This window comes from Gilbertella persicaria, assembly GCF_025201335.1.
Source record: "Gilbertella persicaria strain CBS 190.32 chromosome Unknown B0P05scaffold_5, whole genome shotgun sequence".
Lineage (NCBI taxonomy): Eukaryota > Fungi > Mucoromycota > Mucoromycetes > Mucorales > Choanephoraceae > Gilbertella > Gilbertella persicaria.
The window spans coordinates 363892-383819 of NW_026251966.1; the positions used below are offsets into that span (position 1 = coordinate 363892).

General features: G+C 38.3%; 9 protein-coding genes across 9 annotated transcripts; 4 read left to right on the plus strand and 5 right to left on the minus strand.

The window, feature by feature from the left end:
• Nucleotides 1–730: 730 nt before the first annotated feature.
• Nucleotides 731–1564, minus strand: B0P05DRAFT_625111 (uncharacterized protein). The gene is made up of 2 exons (XM_051583467.1): nt 1470–1564; nt 731–1421 (listed from the first exon to the last, which is right to left on the minus strand). Exon 2 carries the CDS (start codon nt 1358–1360, stop codon nt 1145–1147), a length of 216 nt encoding a protein of 71 aa, XP_051438439.1. The 5' UTR covers nt 1361–1421; nt 1470–1564; the 3' UTR covers nt 731–1144.
• A 91-nt stretch (nt 1565–1655) lies between these two features.
• B0P05DRAFT_261751 (uncharacterized protein) lies at nt 1656–2369 on the minus strand. Its single transcript, XM_051573367.1, has 4 exons — nt 2159–2369; nt 2081–2101; nt 1973–2029; nt 1656–1915 (listed from the first exon to the last, which is right to left on the minus strand). The coding sequence occupies exons 1-4, from the start codon at nt 2189–2191 to the stop codon at nt 1814–1816; spliced, it is 213 nt and encodes a 70-aa protein (XP_051438440.1). The 5' UTR covers nt 2192–2369; the 3' UTR covers nt 1656–1813.
• A 931-nt stretch (nt 2370–3300) lies between these two features.
• B0P05DRAFT_484937 (orotate phosphoribosyltransferase) lies at nt 3301–5805 on the plus strand. Its single transcript, XM_051575248.1, has 8 exons — nt 3301–3648; nt 3695–3892; nt 3937–4090; nt 4137–4245; nt 4299–4399; nt 4447–4524; nt 4579–4824; nt 5095–5805. The coding sequence occupies exons 1-8, from the start codon at nt 3641–3643 to the stop codon at nt 5740–5742; spliced, it is 1542 nt and encodes a 513-aa protein (XP_051438441.1). The 5' UTR covers nt 3301–3640; the 3' UTR covers nt 5743–5805.
• A 15-nt stretch (nt 5806–5820) lies between these two features.
• B0P05DRAFT_527089 (MRG-domain-containing protein) lies at nt 5821–6932 on the plus strand. The gene is made up of 5 exons (XM_051576508.1): nt 5821–5935; nt 5980–6062; nt 6107–6475; nt 6529–6704; nt 6754–6932. Exons 1-5 carry the CDS (start codon nt 5837–5839, stop codon nt 6924–6926), a joined length of 900 nt encoding a protein of 299 aa, XP_051438442.1. The 5' UTR covers nt 5821–5836; the 3' UTR covers nt 6927–6932.
• B0P05DRAFT_527090 (putative integral membrane protein conserved region-domain-containing protein) lies at nt 6933–9360 on the minus strand. Its single transcript, XM_051576509.1, has one exon. It carries the CDS (start codon nt 9348–9350, stop codon nt 6963–6965), a length of 2388 nt encoding a protein of 795 aa, XP_051438443.1. The 5' UTR covers nt 9351–9360; the 3' UTR covers nt 6933–6962.
• Nucleotides 9361–9936: 576 nt separating this feature from the next.
• On the plus strand, nt 9937–16636 carry B0P05DRAFT_527097 (uncharacterized protein). The gene is made up of 11 exons (XM_051576510.1): nt 9937–10229; nt 10340–10843; nt 10937–10984; nt 11039–11277; nt 11338–11359; nt 11459–11559; nt 11604–11759; nt 11801–11954; nt 12004–15233; nt 15288–16424; nt 16478–16636. Exons 1-11 carry the CDS (start codon nt 10064–10066, stop codon nt 16610–16612), a joined length of 5892 nt encoding a protein of 1963 aa, XP_051438444.1. The 5' UTR covers nt 9937–10063; the 3' UTR covers nt 16613–16636.
• Nucleotides 16624–17853, minus strand: B0P05DRAFT_463438 (ATP synthase subunit; the record flags this gene model as incomplete). The annotated part of the gene is made up of 5 exons (XM_051574166.1): nt 16624–17028; nt 17075–17232; nt 17280–17458; nt 17508–17679; nt 17730–17853. 5 exons carry the CDS (start codon nt 17851–17853, stop codon nt 16624–16626), a joined length of 1038 nt encoding a protein of 345 aa, XP_051438445.1.
• An 18-nt stretch (nt 17854–17871) lies between these two features.
• Nucleotides 17872–19127, minus strand: B0P05DRAFT_527104 (tRNA methyltransferase complex GCD14 subunit-domain-containing protein). The gene is made up of 3 exons (XM_051576511.1): nt 19005–19127; nt 18852–18959; nt 17872–18800 (listed from the first exon to the last, which is right to left on the minus strand). Exons 1-3 carry the CDS (start codon nt 19062–19064, stop codon nt 18243–18245), a joined length of 726 nt encoding a protein of 241 aa, XP_051438446.1. The 5' UTR covers nt 19065–19127; the 3' UTR covers nt 17872–18242.
• A 64-nt stretch (nt 19128–19191) lies between these two features.
• B0P05DRAFT_583861 (uncharacterized protein) lies at nt 19192–19865 on the plus strand (the record flags this gene model as incomplete). The annotated part of the gene is made up of 4 exons (XM_051582291.1): nt 19192–19353; nt 19401–19477; nt 19534–19727; nt 19774–19865. 4 exons carry the CDS (start codon nt 19192–19194, stop codon nt 19863–19865), a joined length of 525 nt encoding a protein of 174 aa, XP_051438447.1.
• Between the last annotated feature and the right edge of the window lie 63 nt (nt 19866–19928).

Consider the following 19928-nt stretch of genomic DNA (forward strand, 5'->3'; position numbering starts at 1 on the left):
GATGCCCCCTTTCTTTTTTTTTCTTTTTTTTTCCTTTTCATAGGGAACACATAGAATCTGTTAGTTCTTTGCAGTACAAGGTGTACTTGATTGCATCAAATTATGCAAAAGACATGGCACCACTTGAAATGATGTACTTTGTCTATCAGAAAGTGTACACAAAATAATAGTCCAAAGCCTGTTTATACACGCATAAATGATCCAATCAGCTCCAAAAGTACCATGGATGTTTGTACACATTGTTTCTAGGTACTTGGAGCATATATGCGAGTACAGAAAGGCTTTATACCTTCATTTGTATGTCTAGGAAAAGAATTTTGACTGAGGTAGCTATCAAATTAACTAAAAGAATACTGAAAAAATTGCTGCAGGTATCGAACTTTTCAATATCTGCAGAATTTGTTAAGAGAGACACAGACATCAGAGCTAGTTCCATCTAATGCAACAGTAATGAAGCCATAAAAAATGTTCTTGGTTACAGAACATGAACTCTGGCTCTAGGTCTACATATTGCTTTGATTTTTATTTCTACAATCATCATTTTGAGGTGAGCTTTTGAAATGCTCGTTTGCAAAGTGTTGTCCGTGAGTTTTAAAGCTTAATCTGAGAATCCTTGGACATATGATATCTGAAAGAAGGACTACTTGGCTATTATTTTCGCTGTGATTAGACTTCACCTTTTCGTCATGTTGGATTCTTAAAACAGTAATAATCTTAATAGTCTCTTCTAGTAGGCTCTAAATAATTAAACTAAACTTCTTATTCTTTTTCTTTCTCTCAATTGTTTAGGTTTAGGAATATACCCTCAAGTTCAAGAGAAAATCAACCAATGATTCTTCCCTTTCTATGAAGTCTTCACTCAACAAGATTTTCTTCTCCGGAACGAAATTGTACAATCCGCGCTTGGCATATTGCATTGACCACAGACGGATGCGCTTGTCTAGTTTCCACTAAATAATATCATTAGTACAAGTAAGCAAAACGTTGATTATAATATTTACTACCGCTTGGTTGCACGAAATAGAGTTTGAGCTTTCTAAACTCTCCCACAGACGCATATTTATAGTTGTCAGCTACAGTTTCTAGGATCGCCAGCAAAGTAAAAATGCCCTTTGAGTTGTCAAAGGCTATTTTTTCATGGTCTTCATGACCAAAAGCGCCTGCTGTTTCTAAGACAAGGACTTCTAGATCGTCGAGTTCCGCTAAGCGTATAATTTTGTCTGCCTTGTATATTTTCTTTTGTCTGTTTTGAATCCAGGATTGTCATTGCAGCAAGCTCATCTTCAGCAGGAATAAAATATGGCGCGTGTTGATTTTTCTTTATCATAGCAAGCATCGCTTCGAAACAAGGAAAGAGCATGTTGGTATTATACACACTTTCTGATCATGATATTGATAGTCTTTTTGTGTAGATCTTGGCCCTAATTCAATTAAAAAATTAGCTTATTATTGGAATAATTCATACGTACATGACTTTACAGATATCATTAATACATTGGCTTTTTTTTTTTTGCTCTTTCGTAAGTGCCTTAGTCTCAACTTTCTCTTGAAATTCATCAATGTTAGTCTAAGAATAATAAATAATAACATACTAGTTGCTTTTAATTTAGCTCGAAGATTTGGATAATCAAAAATATTTAATGTAGCAATTATATCATCGATGTAATCCTTTGCTTCTATCCAAATGTCATTTGCTTCACATGGCTTTAGTTGCTTCTTCAAATAATGATATGTGTCTTTGTCTGCGTTCGGGTGGGGTGAGAGTTTTGCACCCAAACGGGTTACACTGTTCTTCTCTAGGCTACAGTCAAGATTATGAACAGATTTTTTTGTTTTGTTCAGCATCAGTCAAGAACTCAACCCATTTCTGTTTGAAGTCGACCTCTTCAATCTCTTTCTTGTCCTCATGATTTGTCTAATAAAAAGTAATAAGTTCGTAGCGTATAAAGAATGTAATTTAATATAAGTTTACCTTTTGTTTCTTGATAGCTCTCTCGACTGTCTTATTTATGGTCGTATCTCTACCAGACTATAACTTGTGTGGGTGAATAATTCAAATGATTAAAATGCAAATCCTTACGCTGTAGTAATTTCCCTTCACCTAAAGGTGAAATATACAAGTCAGTAAATATGATATTATAAACAAGGACTCAGATACCATGATATTGTTAACAGAAGAAGAGCTAGTCATGCTTGAAGCAGAGTTAGTAGTTGAAGCGGCTTTGCGTGAAGCAGACTTGAAGGGTCTCAGTAGGTTATTAATGTGCTGATTGACGGTTGATGAAATGTTTTTTTAAATTATCTTTAACAATTTGTAAGTTTTCCACAAAGACTTCTTTGAGTTTTTCAGGATCTTTGTTACTGAGATATTTTTTATATTTTTTAAATGTCCAGTCTGAAGCAGGGTTATTACAAAAGTATCTCAAGTACTTGTTTTTTTATGTTGAAAGTCGCCTTAGGTAGCTAGACCTGATATGTAACTAACATCAAACATTTCATTGCACTAATCAAACGCGAAATATTAACATCAAGTCATTGAAAATAAGAGTTATCTCTTTTTTTTTTCCTCTTCTTTTTTTAGTTGACTATCAATACAATGGGCAGCTTTGGTGTCTGCGTCTCTCTTAACAGATTCTGTAGATGTTGAAAACCAGCGTAATATTCTCTTGAGGCACCAAAATATGGCTGAGAGAATCATTGCCATGGCGCTGACCACTCTTCTAACTCGCACTCCCTTGCCTTATGGGTTTGGACAACTACTTGTAGCTGTAGCATTCAACCAAGGCGTTTGTGACCGGTAGCGTTGGCAGAATGGAACTGTCCATTTTCAATGATTGATTTTTTTTTACTTTTTGGTACGTATTAGTTTGAGTGTAAATTGCTACTCGATGATCTGTTTACTATTAGATTTTTTTTATGAATATACAAGATCAAAGATTTCCCCGAGGTTATTAGCTTTGTCAGAAAAAAAAAAAAAAAAGTTCTGATAAAACTGTCAAGAGAATTTACTTTCATCTGTACAGTTCTTGTGATCAATCACCTCTGGTGTTTTTCTGAGTTATCTTAAAAAGCAAAGTTAAGCGGATAATGTTCAACGATGTTGAGGCACTTGGTTCAAGAATCATCAAAACAAGTGAGACGATGTCAGTTCAATATCTGTAACAGTTTATTCAGTTCGATAAATGCTTCAATCAAAATTCTATCTAGGCGTAAAGAGTTGAACAAGCTAATCACATAAAGTTTCCTTTTTTATGTAAAACTTTATCCGAAAGATTAATATAAATTGCTTTTTTTTTTTTGGCAGACTATATCTTTTCTTCTGTGTTGGTTATATTTACCTTGTTGCGGAATATACATAGGCTACCGAATATTTGCGATGCATAGCATAGGACATTCTATTTATGCTGAAAATGCTCTCAATATAATAGTATCATGCTGACACGTCCTGTCCTACTTGATCATGGCATGGTAAAAAGCTAGAATTTTGAATGTGTAAGAAAAAATTCAAATTCATTCTCACCTTATTTTGGATTACCAAGCTCAAAAGAGCCTAATTAGATGGCCGCCTTTGCATATTTAATAGCCCTTTTCTTTTATATAAATATATAGTTCTCTTCACTGTTCTTTTTTTTTTTTTATCATGTCCTCGTAAGTAACTCGCTTATGTAGAGAAAGAAATTTATTCTCGTTATAGCCCTGCCACATTTAAGAAACTTCAAGCTTTCGAAGTCGGTAACGACTTTTCCAAAGTGACCAAGATCGTCACTGTCAACTTGAACGATATGCTTAGTAATATTAAGCCCAACAGTGTCATTGTAAAGAACTATTATGTCGGCATCAATGCCTCCGATGTCAACTTTACCAATGGCAAATATATCCCTGGTATCAAGCCGTAAGTTTTCTATTTGTCTGAATGAATATTCATAACGTGTATAGTCCTTTTGATGTTGGATTTGAGGCCCTGGGTGAGATTGTTGCTGTTGGATCCAGTGTTTCCAAAGATAAGATTGGTTCATTTGTCATTTATACCCAATATGGCGCATTTGCTGAATATGTAGAAATTTCTCAAAGAGCCATCACACCTATTCCTGTAAGCATATCATGGTAATCAACCAAAGTTACTAATGAGTTTTTAGAATGCTAAACCTGAACTTCTTGGTCTCTTAACTTCTGGTTTAACTGCTTCTATTGCCTTGGAACAAACAGGCCGTATGACAAAGGGTGAAACTGTTCTCGTCACTGCAGGTAAAGTGATGAAATCAATTCTTCTCTTTTTTTATTGACATAGTCATGAATAGCTGCTGGCGGTGCTGGCCAAATTGCTGTTCAATTAGCCAAATTAGCAGGTAACCATGTCATTGGTACTTGCTCTAGTGATGACAAAGTAGCTATGCTTAAGGTAAACACAATAGCAAGTTTGACATAGGCCTGATATGTCATTTATAGGAAATGGGATGTGACCGAGTGATCAACTATAAAAAAGAAGACTTTAAATCTGTAATGAAGAAAGAATATCCTCGAGGTGTTGATATCATTTTTGAAAGTGTTGGTGGTAACTTTTTTGACATTTGTCTCAAGAGCCTTGCTGTTCGTGGTCGCTTGATTGTGATTGGTACTATTTCGACTTATGCTGCTGATGGTGGTATGGCTGGTGATAATGTCAACACATTAAAGCTTTTGGGTACTTCTCGAACAGTTGCTGGTTTCTTTATGCCTGACTACAAAGAATTCTTTGGTTCTCATATGGCCAATATGATTAAGTTGGTTAAGGATGGTAAACTCAAGGTGCTTATTGATAATGGCGGTCTCAGCGGCATTGATAAAGTGGCTGAAGGTGTTGCTTATCTTCATTCTGGCAAGAACAAGGGCAAAGTCGTTATTCCCCTTCTTGAAAAGACTTCTAAAATCTAAAATAAACTTTCTGATCTCCAAGCTATTCTCCGCACAAAACTTGATGTGACTATTCCATCTAAAATTTTAGTTGCTATAAAAAGTGCTTGACATTTGTGAAGGAGGTTTCCTGTTTTCTTTTTTCTTTTCTTTTCTTTTTCTTTCTTTCCTTATCTAACCATCACAACAACAATTTATATGAAGGCCTATCAACGCGAGTTTATTGAATTTGCACTGAACAACCAAGTCTTGAAGTTTGGTTCTTTTGAACTCAAGTCTGGTCGTGTCTCTCCTTACTTTTTCAATGCTGGTTTGTTTAACAGTGGTAAGACATTAGGTGCCATTGGTACTTTTTATGCTGCTGCGTTAGAAGATGCTGGTTTTGAATACGATGTTCTTTTTGGCCCTGCTTATAAGGGTGTCCCTCTTGTGTGTGCTACTGTCTTGGCACTTGCAAACCATCATAACAAGGATGCTCCTTACTCATTCAACCGTAAAGAAAAGAAAGATCATGGTGAAGGTGGAAATATTGTCGGTACTCCTTTGAATGGCAAGATTGTTGTTGTGGATGATGTGATTACTGCTGGTACTGCTATCAATGAATCCATTGAGATCATCAAACAAAACAATGCTCAACTTGCTGGTGTTCTTGTTGCTGTTGATCGTGCTGAAGTTGCTCCTGATGGTTCTGGTAAGAGTGCTATTCAAGCTGTTGAAGAAAAGAACAAGGTTCAAGTCCGTGCTATTATTACTATGGATCATATCATGGAATACATGGAAGAAAAGGGCACTTATGAAAACGAACTCAAGTTAATGAAAGAATACAAGGCACAATATGGCATTAAGCATTAAATTGGATTATATGGGTGTGATAAAGAAAGAAAGAAAAATAAAATAAAAATATTCAAGCCACGACTTTTTTTTTTTTTTAAATTTTTCATATCTTATGATGGCTTCAGAACAAAGCATAGACGATAAGAAGTTAGTGTTTGAAGAAAACGAACGAGTCCTGTGTTATCATGGTCCACTTATTTATGAAGCAAAGGTAAAACAGACTTTTGTCAGGAGTTTTGTTTATTGATTGTGTAGATCTTGGAAAGAAGTTGGATGGATAAAGATCCAGAACTAACAGGACCTTATTACTTTGTTCATTACAAAGGTTGGAAGCGAAGGTATTTTAACATAAAACAAGTCTGGTAATTGATTATATGTACAGTTGGGATGAATGGGTTCCCGAGACAAGACTATTACGCTGGTCTGAAGAGAATTTGCAAATGCAGTCGCGACTCAAGACCCTTTACCGCGTGAAACAGACAGGAAAAGATGCAGCCCGTAGCTCGACTACAGATCCAAGTAATTTGGGCAAGCGTCGCCGTGATGCAAAGCAAGAAAAAGAAGAAGATTACCTCAGACGACCTGAAATTCGACTCGATATTCCTGATACATTAAAAGGCCAACTCGTCGATGATTGGGAAAATGTCACTAAAAATCAACAATTGGTCACTTTACCCAGAACAATCACGATTAATGATGTCTTGTCTCGCTATAAACGTTTCAAAAAAGAAAAGAAAGGCAGCCGAGAATTGTATGTAACCATACGCTTTTATCACATTTCCATTAACCCCTCAATATCTTTAGAAATGAAGAATTACTTGAAGAAGTGCTGCATGGCCTTCGTATTTATTTTGATAAAGCATTAGGCAACATGTTGCTTTATCGATTTGAAAGACACCAATATGCAGATATCTTGAGACAATACCCCGATAAAGAACTCGTTGATATTTATGGTGCAGAACATTTGCTAAGACTGTTTGGTAAGCATAGAAATGGATTATGTTATCCTATACTAACACTGTTGTTCAGTTCAGATGCCTAGCTTAATTGCTCATACAACCATGGATTCTGATGCAATTCATGTGCTGACTGACTATTTGACAGACATTCTGAAATTCATGCAAAAACAACAAAAGCAGTTATTTCAAACAGAGTACGAAAGTGCTCCTCCTGGCTATGTTGCCTTGTCTAATAGCAATTGATGTCTTTATATATAAAATGTAAATAATTACAATAAACTATGCAGGTCTAGGAGGAGGTTGAGGTGATCGTTTGGGTCTAGGCGTACTGGGTAGTGGAGGTGGAGATGGTAATGATGGAGAATGAGGCTTCTCTAGTGGTAGTTCCTCTTTCTGTTGTCCCTCTTCTTGTTCTTGTTGCTGTTGGTGGTATTTCTCTTCTTCAGCCAAGATTGGAGGCTTGATATCAAAAGATGAAGGTTTTTGAGTATAGGATTCTTCAAAGACAGGTGGCGTTGAATAGCGTCGAGGCGGCAAAGGCGGCTTATTTGTATTCTCAGGCACTGAATCTGCTTGTTGATGCATCAAAGAAGCAGCACGATGGCGACGAGGTTTAGCAGGCGGGGATACTTCTTCTGTCTTCTCTAATAAAGACAACGATGATGATGAGGAACTACCATGAGAAGACACAGACAAGTGCTTTCTTTCTTCTGCACGCTTTCGTAAATTAGCCATTCTTTCAGCATACCATTGTTTTTTTGATTCATGTGTTGAACTGTCGTCTTCATCACTGTCATGGCTTACTTTTTTCGTTAAAAAGCTACCAGCCATATTGATCAATGAGTTCTTCTTGTTGGCAAGCACACTAGCAGAATCGAGATTGTCACTACTATTACTGTCTGGTAAAAGACTGCTGATCTTGTTAAAAAATTTACTGCCACTACTTGTTGTTTGATTGCTTTTGAATGAAGCCATACTCTCTGCATCACTATGGTCTTCATCATTCTTTTTCATTCGCTTTCTAATATATGCATTGGCGGACCATTTACTGCTGTTATCCATAGCGTGTTGATCAGTCGTTTCTTCTTTTGAAGGTGGATGCATTTCAGGTGTTGAATGAGAGACTTCCAGTTTCTTCACATAGGCTGATGCATGATTGGTTAGTATGCTGTCATTTTCAGGCATTAAATTGACAGCAGATGCTGCATGACGATTCTTGAGTTTGAGCACATCCGAGGCTTCTGTCTTTTCATCTAATTCAGGTACAGCGGGTGTTTCTCGAATATGATCTAATGTTGGTGGCAGTGAACTCTTTTTAGTTTTTACTTGAACATAGTCACCAAAAATACCACCTTGACCATCCGAAGGACAAAATGCTGTATCATCCATGTTGGGTAACACAAACGTCTCAGCCATGACTTCGCGTATACGTGACTCAATTGCGTTTGTCACAATGTTTAGCTTGATCAATTTGTCTGCTACAATGGGCGTGATTTCCCATTCCATATCTGGCATCTCGAAAAACGAGACCCAGTAACGGTTGGTAGGCGGTGCTTTTATCTTGAACATCATTCTTCCCTTCAATTGCTTTAGTTTGACAGCCAAGATCAAGTGCATACGAATCGGCTTCATGCGTGATGAATAGGACCAATGAAAGTCTGTCTCAATCTCAATCGTCAGTCCACCTGTATAGTCTATCTGAGACTCCACCACCACTTCACCTTCAGGCGAAAGCGACAAGAGTTTAGGGCATGTGATACAAGGTAATGACTGACCCACATCCACACTGCGAACATGGATTTCGTCAAGAAAAGTAGGCCTTTTTGTCTTGTCAATCTTTGTCCTGATCTTCATCTCAACAAATCGCTTCAGTCTGTCTGTTTTGTAAATACTTAAAAAGAGTCTACCCAGGATGGCATTTAACCAGGCTGTTTCACGACTACTAGGAGTGACCTGAACTTGATAGATCAGTTTCTCTAATGCAGGTGGATCAAAATGAGTAGTCTCGATCATCATGCTCTTGGTACTTTCGTCCTGGTCTGCAAGATAATGATGCGCTTGCACCAGACCAAAATACCAGTCTTCTTTATCCGTGTTACGTGCACACGTCAAATACAACACTCGCGTTGGGTTATGAGTGAACTCTTCCTCCTCTTCTACAGACAGAGTGCTCGATATCAATTGGACGTCATGTACATTCGTTGGCGTAAGACGTATGACAGATGCACGATTAAAGAATTCTCCTTCTGTCCTGTTCTCCGTACTTGGATACAAAGAAACTTGATATTCTCGTACAGCCAAGGCCAAGATCGCGTCGTGCTGTTTCTCAGACTCGTAGCAAGTTAAAATGCCGCGTTCAAGAACAGCATAGAACACGCTTTTTTTATGGTTGCCACTGACATAAGACTGGATACCAGACATGAGGCCCGTGCTTGCATGAATCTCGGGCATTTTCGGTTGGTACTGGTTTGTGAGGCGTATCCAACCTTGCTTGACAAGACTGTCTGGGTCTTTATCAAACACGATATCGTCTGGTTTAGGCTTGGATTTGGGTCGCCATGGCTCAAGGCCACCTTTGATATATAGAAATGCCGCTAAAGCGACAATGGGTAAGAATGTAATACCGCCTAATACATAAATAAACAAGAATCCTAAGAGGGACACCATGTGAGAAAAGGAAGAGAAATAAACAAAAAATAAATAAATAAAAAAAGCATTCCCGGTGCATGTCATTTTGTAATACCGGACTTAATAGAGTCACATTCAGCAATAGTTTATGCATACTCTTTAGTTGATTCAAACATAAAATACAATTAGCCAATCACAATATAAGGTAAATGTAAGAAGATCAATTCAATAGTTGATTTGAACGCTTTTGAGTATCATTAGTTGCATAAATTTTGTGTAAAAATGTGTATAAAAAAAAGAGATCTTTAAATTTGATTCTCAAATACTACATGTTATCAAGTGTTTAGCCATACTTTTTTAAGTTACATTGCTAAAAAAGATGTATTGATTTACTACTGTTGTTAAAATGCTAATTTATAAAATGATGAATTTCATAAATAGGAATTCCGAAAGGTACGCATTATTCGAGATTTTATCAAACATATCTCACTAATTCAACCATGCTGATCGACATAAGCTCTTCTATTGTGTCTCACGGGAACATGTATACTTTATTCAATAGCGTGCTCTTGATTATTTTATACAATTAAAGGCATTTACCAGCCCAATTCTTTTCATTTTCGGGGTGTATGTATGTCGTGTAACCTCATTAAATTTCTAGCAAGTATATTTAGAACAAATTGAAAGCTCTCTTTCTAATTTTTTTTTCTTTTCTTTTCTTTCTTTTTAGTCATATATAGATTACATTTATTATGGATATCCCGCCCAAGCATATGCATTCTCCTAGTTGGGATTATGGCAGTTCAAAGCGTAAAGAATCTAATACTTCTTCAGCAGCAACGCATAGTCATCAAAACTCTGCAAATGATTCGTTTTTCAACCGTGTTTTTGGCTATCACTCTGTTGAATCTTCTCGAGGTAAATCTATAAAAAAAAAGGGGGGAAAGACAAAAGGGGATTAGGAGAGAAGGAAAAGAAAAAGAAAAAGCTTATATCTAATTTTTTTTTCTTTTTTTTTTCTAATTTAGCTGCTTCACCTGTACCTTCTTTAGCTTCTCATACCCAACAAACCAAAAGTAGTACATTTGAACCTAATACAACGAATACCAAGAAAAGTTTTAACGGAAGCTCATCATCAGCTTCTTTAACACAAAGCCACAATACCAGCAAAACGCGACATACTCGTAATTCTTCTGCAGGCAATATACCTATTCCACACGCTTCGCCTCTCTCTATCTCTTCTAAGATGCAAAGAAGACGTTCTTTTGATGGCACTGAAGCCGACACTACATTAAAAAAACCTACCCCGACTCCGATCCCATCTGTTTCTGCACGAGCAGCAGCAAGTCCTGTACCATCCAGTCGTCCTGTAAATCAAAAAGGCATCACTGTCCCTAAAATCAATACGACGGCTGTACCTTTCCCTAGGGGTGGTAGGCAAATTGGTCAATCTGCTCCCAATCCTACTGAGCAACCTACACATACAGTAAGAAGAAGTAATTCAATTGAACGTGTACAGTATCGAACAGAAGGTAAAAAAAAAAAGAAAAAATAGTGGTCCTGAACGGAGTTTTTTATCCGATGTAATATAAAAAATGAAAGGCGGATATTGAAATTCTATATAGATCAACAACCCAAGAAACGACATCTGTTTCGATTTGGCAAGAAAAAGAGTAAGTAAAGTGAGATAGGCAGAAAGAAAAGGAGGTTTCTTATGCTATATTTAGGCGGAAATCATGTCACTTCAAATGCTACAACCAACAATAGTAATGCAATGGCAATTTCACCTCGTAAAAAATCAAGCGATGCTGATTACAGACTTTTATTACTAGACTTGTCAAGCTATTCAGCTGCCTCGGATGTTCAGAAACTTTATTATCAACAACAGATGAGAGATGAAAGAAAGAAATCTGCTAGTTCAAATGGAAGTAGTCATTCAGGCAAAAAAGGCAAAGACAATAGCAAGGTAATCAGTGTGTGTGTGTGTGTGTCTATCGTGTTTGTTTATACTGATGCATTTCTATAGGATCAATTGCTCTATTTAAAATGCAAGTATTGTGTATATATATATATATAGATAGATAGATAGATATATATATATATGTGTGTATATAATTTGCTTAGAAAATAACATTATGTCACAATAGTGGATCAGAATTTTGAAAGAATGGATGGTATTGTCAATAAGGATTATTATAAACATATACCACCTAGCCGTACCCCTTCCATCATGGCAAGTGATGCTAACGTAAGCTTAAATCTATGGCTTAAGTTTTATTGATCCTTGTGTAGGGCTATGACTTTGAATCTTGGGCACCACCTGATAGTTGGGCTGTACAGCCACCTTCTATTATGTCCGCTTCAACAAACATGATAGATGATGAGCACACAGAACTTGATGACTATCAAATGGAAGTACAAGAGAAATGGGATGTACCAAAAAAGACTGTAAGTCAACAGGATTCAATACACATTTTCTTATTCCTTAGGCCAATATCAAAATCTATCGTCCCGACAAAACTTACAATACACTCCATGTACCCCTCAATACCACCACCCTTGATATCTTGAGGAGGTTGGCTACGAAATATTTTCTGTCAGATATAAACAAATACAATCTTGTGATGAAACGATATAATACGGGTATATATATATACATATATAAGAACCATTGGCTAATGTAAACACATAGAGCGTGTTTTGGGCATAACAGAAAGACCACTCCAGATCCAAAAAATGCTTCAGGAACAAATGGGTTATATGGACCAGGATACCATTGACGACAGCAGCTATCTTGTGTGGTTTCAAATGGCTCCCAATAGTACACCACCTATACCAGAAGACAAAGAATTTGGTCCTCATGTTGTCCTTCAATCCAGATCATTGACAGAGATTCCTGTTTACTTGTACAATTACCCTTCAAACATCCTTTCATTAGATATTTCCAAGAATCTGCAAATCACACTTCCGCTTGATTTTGCTCAAGGATGCACCAATTTGACTGAACTCTGGATAGCTGATAATGATTATGCAAATTTACCACCTGCTACACACCACATTCCCTCACTTGAGCGCTTGAATATCTCAGGCAATCGTTTGCGTGACTTGGAACATGCCCATCTTGACCAACTCTCCAAACTCGAAACACTACGTGCCATCAACAACAAATTAGAATCATTACCTGACTCATTTGGCACTTGCTTTCAGCACTTGACTGCCTTGTATATATCCAACAACTCATTCACCAAATTCCCCATGGTCATTTGTGACATTGTCAGTCTGGCATGGCTTGATATCAGCTTTAACAAGATCCAAATGTTTCCCGAGGAAATTGGCCAATTGACGAATTTGGTTGGTTTGTATGCGATTGCGAACCGTATCACAGGTGGATTGCCTTCCAGCTTTATCAATCTCACAAAACTAAGAGAATTGGATCTTCGGCAAAACTTGATTTCAGATCTGGATGTCGTATCCCATTTACCCAGCCTAGAGATCTTATTGGTAGACTATAATTCTACCAGTATTGTCAATTTTGAAACCAAGAGCTTAAAACAGTTGAAGATGTACAAGAACCATTTAACTCAATTCAACCTGATCTGTCCTGCTGGTCAAGAGACATCTTGTTTAACAGAACTCAATCTGTCTTGCTGTAAACTGTCCAGTCTGCCAGAAACCCTTTTTGACAGCATGAGAATGCTGGAACGTCTTGTGCTTGATAGTAATACGCTCAGCACACTTCCTTCCAGCATTGGATCATTACGCCATTTAGTGAAACTATCGATTCAGAACAACAATCTTGATAGCTTACCCTCTAAAATTGGTAAATTGACAGAACTCAAGGTGCTGGATGCTCAGAAAAACAATCTCAAGATGCTTCCTAAAGAAATCTGGTTGTGTGCCTCTTTACAGACACTCAACTGCTCTTCCAACTTGCTTGAATCATTTCCTCAACCCGTATCTACATTAGCCAGCATCACACCCTCTTCTACCCCCATGGCAAACTGTAAAATGAGTGACAACGATTTGTCTGACCTGACTTTACTGCATAATGAAGACAAGGATATGATGTCCGTCTTGCCTCCTACGTTGAATGCTGGTCAAGGTGTCATTAAGCGTCTCGATCGCTTATTAGACTATTCAACCATCAGTTCACCTGTTACACCTACAATTCACTTTAACAATCCTCTTCAAAGTAGTACGACATCGTTTATGTATCATTCTGAACAACCTTTACATCCTCACCACTTGACACCTCAACAACAACAACAACAACAGCAACAGCAACAACAACAACAACAACAACAGGAACTGCAAGAACAACCTTATGAGTCATCACCATCACCCACACCTCCACCTCCACCTAATTTTAATCCTCCTAGTTTCTTCACAAGCCCTCATAACCATCCTCCACCTCTCTCTTTATCGCTTCGTCAACTCTTCCTTGGTGATAATCGCTTAACAGATGATGTCTGGTCTCCTCTTTTACACTTTTCAGAACTTCGTACACTCAACTTGTCATTCAACGATCTATATGAAGTTCCACCTGAAAGTCTTTGCCATCAACACTTGTATGAACTCTATTTGTCAGGCAATCAATTGACTTCTTTACCAGCAGATGATATTGAGCGCTTACAGTACTTGCGTGTCTTGGCTGTGAACGGTAACAAACTTCAGACGTTGCCTGCAGAAATCGGCAAGCTCCGTAAACTGTTGGTGTTGGATGTAGGCAACAATGTGCTCAAGTACAATATCGCTAACTGGCCTTACGATTGGAACTGGAACTGGAACTTGGGTCTTAAATACCTCAATTTGTCAGGCAACAAACGACTCGAGATTCAAAAGACACACCCTGATCCTAACAATCCAAAAGACAAGGATCTGTCTGATTTCAGTGCCTTGACTCGATTGCGTATGCTGGGTCTAATGGACATTACTATCTTGGGCGTCTCTATTCCAGAAGAATTTCATGATCGCCGTGTGCGTACATCTCCCTCTGAAGTCAACAGTATGTCGTATGGTGTAGCAGATTGGTTAGGTCCTAGTGATCATTTATCAACATGGGATTTAGTCATGCCTCGCTTCCGTGGTAAAGACGATGAATGCATCTTTGCTTTATTTGATGGCTCAAAGCATCCAAAGTCTGGCTGTCGCCTTACGAAACAATTGAACGATATGCTCGTCAGTCAATTCACGAAAGAACTGTCGTCGATCAAGAGCGATGATACCATTGTGTCTTCTGTGCGTCGTGTCTTTTTAGGTCTGGAACAAAACTTGGGCTCTTCTCCTTACTTGGTCGATAAGGACTCAGGCGCTTCTGCTGTGGTATGTTATATCTCAGGCACCAAACTCTATGTGGCCAATGTCGGTGATGCATTAGCTGTCATTTCACGCAACAATGGCCAAGCATTCGAAATTACACAGAAACATATCCCTTTGAATCCAAGCGAAGTCTCTCGTATTCGTGCAGCCGGTGGATACGTGTCGAATTCAGGTTTGCTGAACAATGAACTCAATGTCTCAAGAAGCTTTGGTCATTTCCACTTGATTCCAGTCGTCAACTGTAATCCATTTGTGTCGACGATCGACTTGGCTGAAAATGATGAGTTTGTGATTATGGCTTCGCGTGGTCTTTGGGATCGCATGACCTATCAAACAGCAGTGGATATTGCACGTACCGAGAAAGATGATTTGATGGCTGCTGCTCAGAAACTACGCGATTTTGCCATTACGTATGGTGCTACAGACAACTTGATGGTCATGGTCATTGGTGTAGGTGACTTGTTTGATAAGCGAGAAAAGCGGTATAGAAACAATCGCGGTAATAACATGCCTGGTCGAGGTGGCACGGGTGCCGATGTAGTCGATGATGGCTTATTGATCAAGACCAAACGAAGAGGCAAAGAAGAAGTACCTGGTGATTCTGTAAGTGGAAGAAACCAAATAGTATCGATTACTTACCTTTTTTTTTAATATTAGACCTTGGCTCGTTTAGAAAGAGAAGTAGCGCCTCCTGTGAGTCAATTGGCTCTTGTGTTTACGGATATCAAGAGTTCCACTCAATTTTGGGAAACACAGCCTGAAAACATGCGAGCAGCCATCAAGATCCACGATGCCATCATGCGTCGTACACTCCGTAGTGTTGGCGGTTATGAAGTCAAGACAGAAGGTGATGCCTTCATGGTCTGTTTCAAGAACATCACGGCTGCTTTACTTTGGTGCTTTACTGTTCAACTTCAACTTCTAGAAGCAGATTGGCCGGCAGGTATTTTGGATACAGAAGAAGGTCGTGAAATCGAAAAAGACGGTGTCTTGATCTACAAAGGTCTCTCTGTCCGTATGGGTATTCATTGGGGCACACCTGTCTCTGAACGTAACCCAATCACACAACGTATGGATTATTTTGGTCCTGTGGTCAACAAGGCAAGTCGTATCTGTAATGCAGCGGATGGTGGTCAAATCTGTGTGTCTTCGGATGTCTTGTCTGCCTTGCGCAACTTCCCTAGTATGTTTGATCAAGACGCGGATCTTCAAGCTGTCGCCTCTAATAATGACGAGGATGCATTTTCGGGCACTTTTCCTGTCAGTCGCGATTTAATCCAGTTGAAGCAATTAGGGTTCCATGTAGTCGAACTAGGCGAAAGACGTCTTAAAGGTCTTGAAACACCAGAAACATTGAGTTTAGTGTATTCCAAGCAATTGTTAGGTCGTATTGAGATTGACAAGAGTGAAATGATGGCTACAGCAGCACCACCCCCTACTTCTACTACAGCGACACCTATGGCCACCCCTGGCAGTGTTTCAACCACAGTGGCTATTACACCTTCTTCTGTGGATGCTTCTCCTGCTGTAGTGCCGTCTTCAGACTACTTGACAATACGTCCTGTCCAGAAAAAGACAGCACGTACGATTGATGCCAACCTTGTGTGTGCGATGAGTAATTTGGCTATTCGCTTAGAACGCTTGACATCCGGTCATGTCTTAGCTAACAGTGGTGATTCTATGGATGTGATGACACCTTCTGGGCTTAGCTTGGTGCTTGATAGACATCTCAGAGAAGAAGCAAGTGATGAAGAATTACTTGTCATGATGGAAAACTGTGTTGCAAGAGTAGAGGTAAAGTAACATGAACATATCCTTATTATTAGTATTTTTACTGATTTCTTTAGAATGCTGTCTCTTCATTATACCTTCAAAAAATGGGTCATTTCGCCAACGTATTAGAGAAGTTAGGTGAAGCGATTGATATGGATCCAATGCATATCATCAAAGCACTTCAAATGTATGCAGAAGTACTTTCATAAACTTATTTTTATTACAAAATGGGAATATAGCTATTGATTCTGTCCTTTTGGTTTTGAGAAATACATTCAGCAATCCAAACAATATTTCTAATTTCTTGTTCCTTCAACTTGACATAAGCAAAAAAGACACCATAATGAAATTGTTGCATAAAAGCTTGTTTGTTAAGAGCTACTTCTGTCTCAAAAAACTTGTCTTCCAATGTCTTGTTTGTGTTGGTATCAAAGAAAGAACGATATTCATGAATGACTTCACAAACAGCCTTAACTTGATCAACTTCATCAGCGATGGCTAAGCGGGCATTTCCTTCGGGATAAAGACGACCTATGGTAGGGAAAAGCTTTTTACGGTCTTCTTTGGGTAATTCAGTACCAAAGGAGTTGATCGTGATATTGATCGTACGACGGTCTGCTTCAAACTAGACAATAAAATCAGCCAACGCATAAACAGAGGTTATCACTTACACGAAGAATGTCACCCATCACTTCAGCAGTAGGGCCTCCAAGAGACTGACAGAACTGATAAAAGTCTTCAAGGTAAGCTTTGTAGAGCGTGTTACGAATAACTTCAATGTTGAGTTCATCCAAATCATGCGCACTTAGACAATTGGCAAAGTAAGGAGCTAAAATCCTATGGGCTTAATACGCGTCTTTATCTCTCATTCCTTACCTAAAGGTGTTTCAACCAAGACAGTGTTGTATAATTCAGAGACAGTAGTAGCAACACACAAAGCAGGCATGGTCTCAAACACACCAAGAGGGTGACAACGTTCAAGAAGTTCGTGTGTATCGCGTTCATGAAGTGTACCCGTAATGATCAAAATGACATTATCAATCATGTATTGATATCTATCAGAAATAATTCAGTACACATAGACCTATGCATGACACTAGTTACGTGATATAGTCCAAAAACTTGGCTAAGGGTTGAACAGCATTACTACGAATATACTCAAATTCATCAACCAGACTTTGAGTCAATTTCTCTGCAATAGTAGATGTAGCAATAGGAGAAGGTTCGTTCTGTAAAAGAGTACCATAGTCAGTAGCTCCGAGTTGAAGACGAAGATCTAGGTTGATAAGTATACACGCACTGGTAATTCATATGTGTATAGTTTACCTTCAAGTGTTTCACATTGAGTAAAGTTGAGGTATTGAGTAGAATTCAGAATGCCTGAATAATGACCTCTTAAAATGCCATCAACAAAACCGTCTTTTTCGTTATAAGTAAGTGCGTTGGCCATTATGTCACAAAAACAAGGAAGGGAAAAAAGTTGAAACTTGTAAACAAAAAAAAAGGGGATAAGAGTGTAAGCGGTGTTTCAATGTAATTTAGTGATTTATTCATTCACGATGGCTTCAACAGCAGAAGGAGGTAAAAAGGTAGCAAAAGTCAAGTAACTTGTATGTCCTCTTGTTTCGCCTAATGTTCTTGACACCAGCATCAAATTGACTGAATCTTGAATTTCTTCTGGTGTTGGCACAGGTTCATCTTTACCTAATTTTCTCTTGACGGGTGTGTTTTCTGGAGAGAATCGTTTGGCTTTTGCGTCTTGAACAGCATCAGAGAAACTGATTTTCGAATAAGGAATCACTGTATGTTCACGTATTAAACATTCATACATGGTAATTTCTAATACCAGTCAGTTACATCATGGCAGCCTATCACTGTCTTACCAATAAATCCATGTTGATCTAATGCTGTCACTGATCTAGCTACCTGTTCAATACAAGGACTAAAACAACAGATCTTGCCAACGCGATCTTGTTTGAACGCTTCCTTTGCTGATCCAATAGCATCCCAAGGAGCAGGTAGATCCAAAAAGACAGCATTGACCTGATCCTTCATTTGAAATCCATCTTTACACACATCGCGATGATGCATCTTGATGATGTTGCCATATCCATGATCGTCAAATTCTTTTTGTGCCATAGAAGCTCTTTCTTGATGATATTCAAATGAATATAATTGACCTGTAGGTGCAATGGTACGTGCAATCGAGTGTGAAAACGAACCAGAACCAGTGCCTGATTCAATCACATTCACACCTGGTTTCATTTCTAACATGGCACTAATAAAAGAAATATCGGCAACATATAGAATCTGTGTACGATGAGGCAAAACAAGTGTCCAAAGTTCAGGTGTGGGATGAAGTAAATAAACAAAACCTCTATGGTTGGCAGAGACCATCTAACATTGGATGAGCTTCATGTTCAGGAGCGCAAAAAAAAAAAAACTTACTTTGGAGCCAAATTCTTTTCCAATCATCTCGTCATGCTTATAAGAACCAAAGCGGTTATTAAAGGCATCACCTTTTTTGACATGAATAGGTAACATGTTGTCTCTTGTCTAGTGTCTGTTAATATATGTAACATCATTCAATGAAGTCCATACCATATAGACAATCACAATGTCACCTTCTTCAATATATTTCTTCCAACCACTAAAACTCATTGCTAATCAAAAGAAGACGACGAAAAAAAAGGAAATGTCCTTTTTGACATGACACAAGCCACTTGGCTGTAGCCTATCTGTGACTCGAATTTAGCTCATTCATGCCTCCTCTCTCCTTCTTTTTATTATGACTACCAGAAAAAACAAACTCACATCTGAATCAAGGGATCTCTTGGCTACAAAAGACCTTTTACAAGCCTATTGTCAAAAAGCATTAGATGACAAACTATTACCCAACACGAAAGAAGCAAGGCAAAAGCGTGCATTAACACAACCTCGTCTAGAAGAAGTAACGTACGCGCGCATAAGAGAAGACACTAACTCTATTCTTTATAGTTGATGAATAAGATGATTGCTTCTTTTTCAGGATGTTTATCGATCGTTGATTTCGATGGCGATATTGATGCTAGCAAGTATCTGACTATCTAAATAACATGAAGCTCATCATACCGATAGCTGCCCTGAATAGAACAGAACCTATTAACGAAGAATTAAGACAAAAGATCAAGTCAAAAGAACAAGAACTGGATGCTGTCTTGTTGAAAGCAATCGACATGAGAAGAACAGTGCCTCAAAAACAACTGAATATTGCACAAGAGATTTCAGCCGTGATAGGTCAACAAGCAGAAAAAGCAGAATTCAAAGTGATCAGTGATGAGAAAAGTAAGTCAACAAGACTCAGTATAGCAATAATCTGAATGTGTGATAGCCATGGACCCAATCACAGTCACAACAGATACAGTAGAAGCCTACCGAGATACCATCAGGCTATCTAAACATATATTAAAGGCAAGTGGTTGAACAAATAGACTGTTATTAACACATCCTAGAAAACACAACATCTTCCAGAAAAGATAGATACCA

Coding starts and splice junctions, on each gene's coding strand:
- B0P05DRAFT_527089 (XM_051576508.1), top strand. CDS start 5,837: ATGATGGCTTCAGAACAAAGCATAGACGATAAGAAGTTAGTGTTTGAA. Junction 6,063..6,106: donor TACAAAGGTTGGAAGCGAAG/GTATTTTAACAT, acceptor TTATATGTACAG/TTGGGATGAATGGGTTCCCG. Junction 6,476..6,528: donor AAGAAAGGCAGCCGAGAATT/GTATGTAACCAT, acceptor CAATATCTTTAG/AAATGAAGAATTACTTGAAG.
- B0P05DRAFT_484937 (XM_051575248.1), top strand. Junction 4,246..4,298: donor AACTGTTCTCGTCACTGCAG/GTAAAGTGATGA, acceptor AGTCATGAATAG/CTGCTGGCGGTGCTGGCCAA. Junction 4,525..4,578: donor AGAAAGAATATCCTCGAGGT/GTTGATATCATT, acceptor ATTTGTCTCAAG/AGCCTTGCTGTTCGTGGTCG.
- B0P05DRAFT_527097 (XM_051576510.1), top strand. CDS start 10,064: ATGGATATCCCGCCCAAGCATATGCATTCTCCTAGTTGGGATTATGGC. Junction 11,360..11,458: donor TCAATTGCTCTATTTAAAAT/GCAAGTATTGTG, acceptor ATGTCACAATAG/TGGATCAGAATTTTGAAAGA. Junction 11,760..11,800: donor GGGATGTACCAAAAAAGACT/GTAAGTCAACAG, acceptor CTTATTCCTTAG/GCCAATATCAAAATCTATCG.
- B0P05DRAFT_261751 (XM_051573367.1), bottom strand. CDS start 2,191: ATGACTAGCTCTTCTTCTGTTAACAATATCATG. Junction 2,102..2,158: donor CTTCTGTTAACAATATCATG/GTATCTGAGTCC, acceptor TTTCACCTTTAG/GTGAAGGGAAATTACTACAG. Junction 2,030..2,080: donor TGAAGGGAAATTACTACAGC/GTAAGGATTTGC, acceptor CACAAGTTATAG/TCTGGTAGAGATACGACCAT.
- B0P05DRAFT_527104 (XM_051576511.1), bottom strand. CDS start 19,064: ATGAGTTTTAGTGGTTGGAAGAAATATATTGAAGAAGGTGACATTGTG. Junction 18,960..19,004: donor ACATTGTGATTGTCTATATG/GTATGGACTTCA, acceptor AACAGACACTAG/ACAAGAGACAACATGTTACC. Junction 18,801..18,851: donor GAAAAGAATTTGGCTCCAAA/GTAAGTTTTTTT, acceptor ATCCAATGTTAG/ATGGTCTCTGCCAACCATAG.
- B0P05DRAFT_625111 (XM_051583467.1), bottom strand. CDS start 1,360: ATGCTCTTTCCTTGTTTCGAAGCGATGCTTGCTATGATAAAGAAAAAT.
- B0P05DRAFT_527090 (XM_051576509.1), bottom strand. CDS start 9,350: ATGGTGTCCCTCTTAGGATTCTTGTTTATTTATGTATTAGGCGGTATT.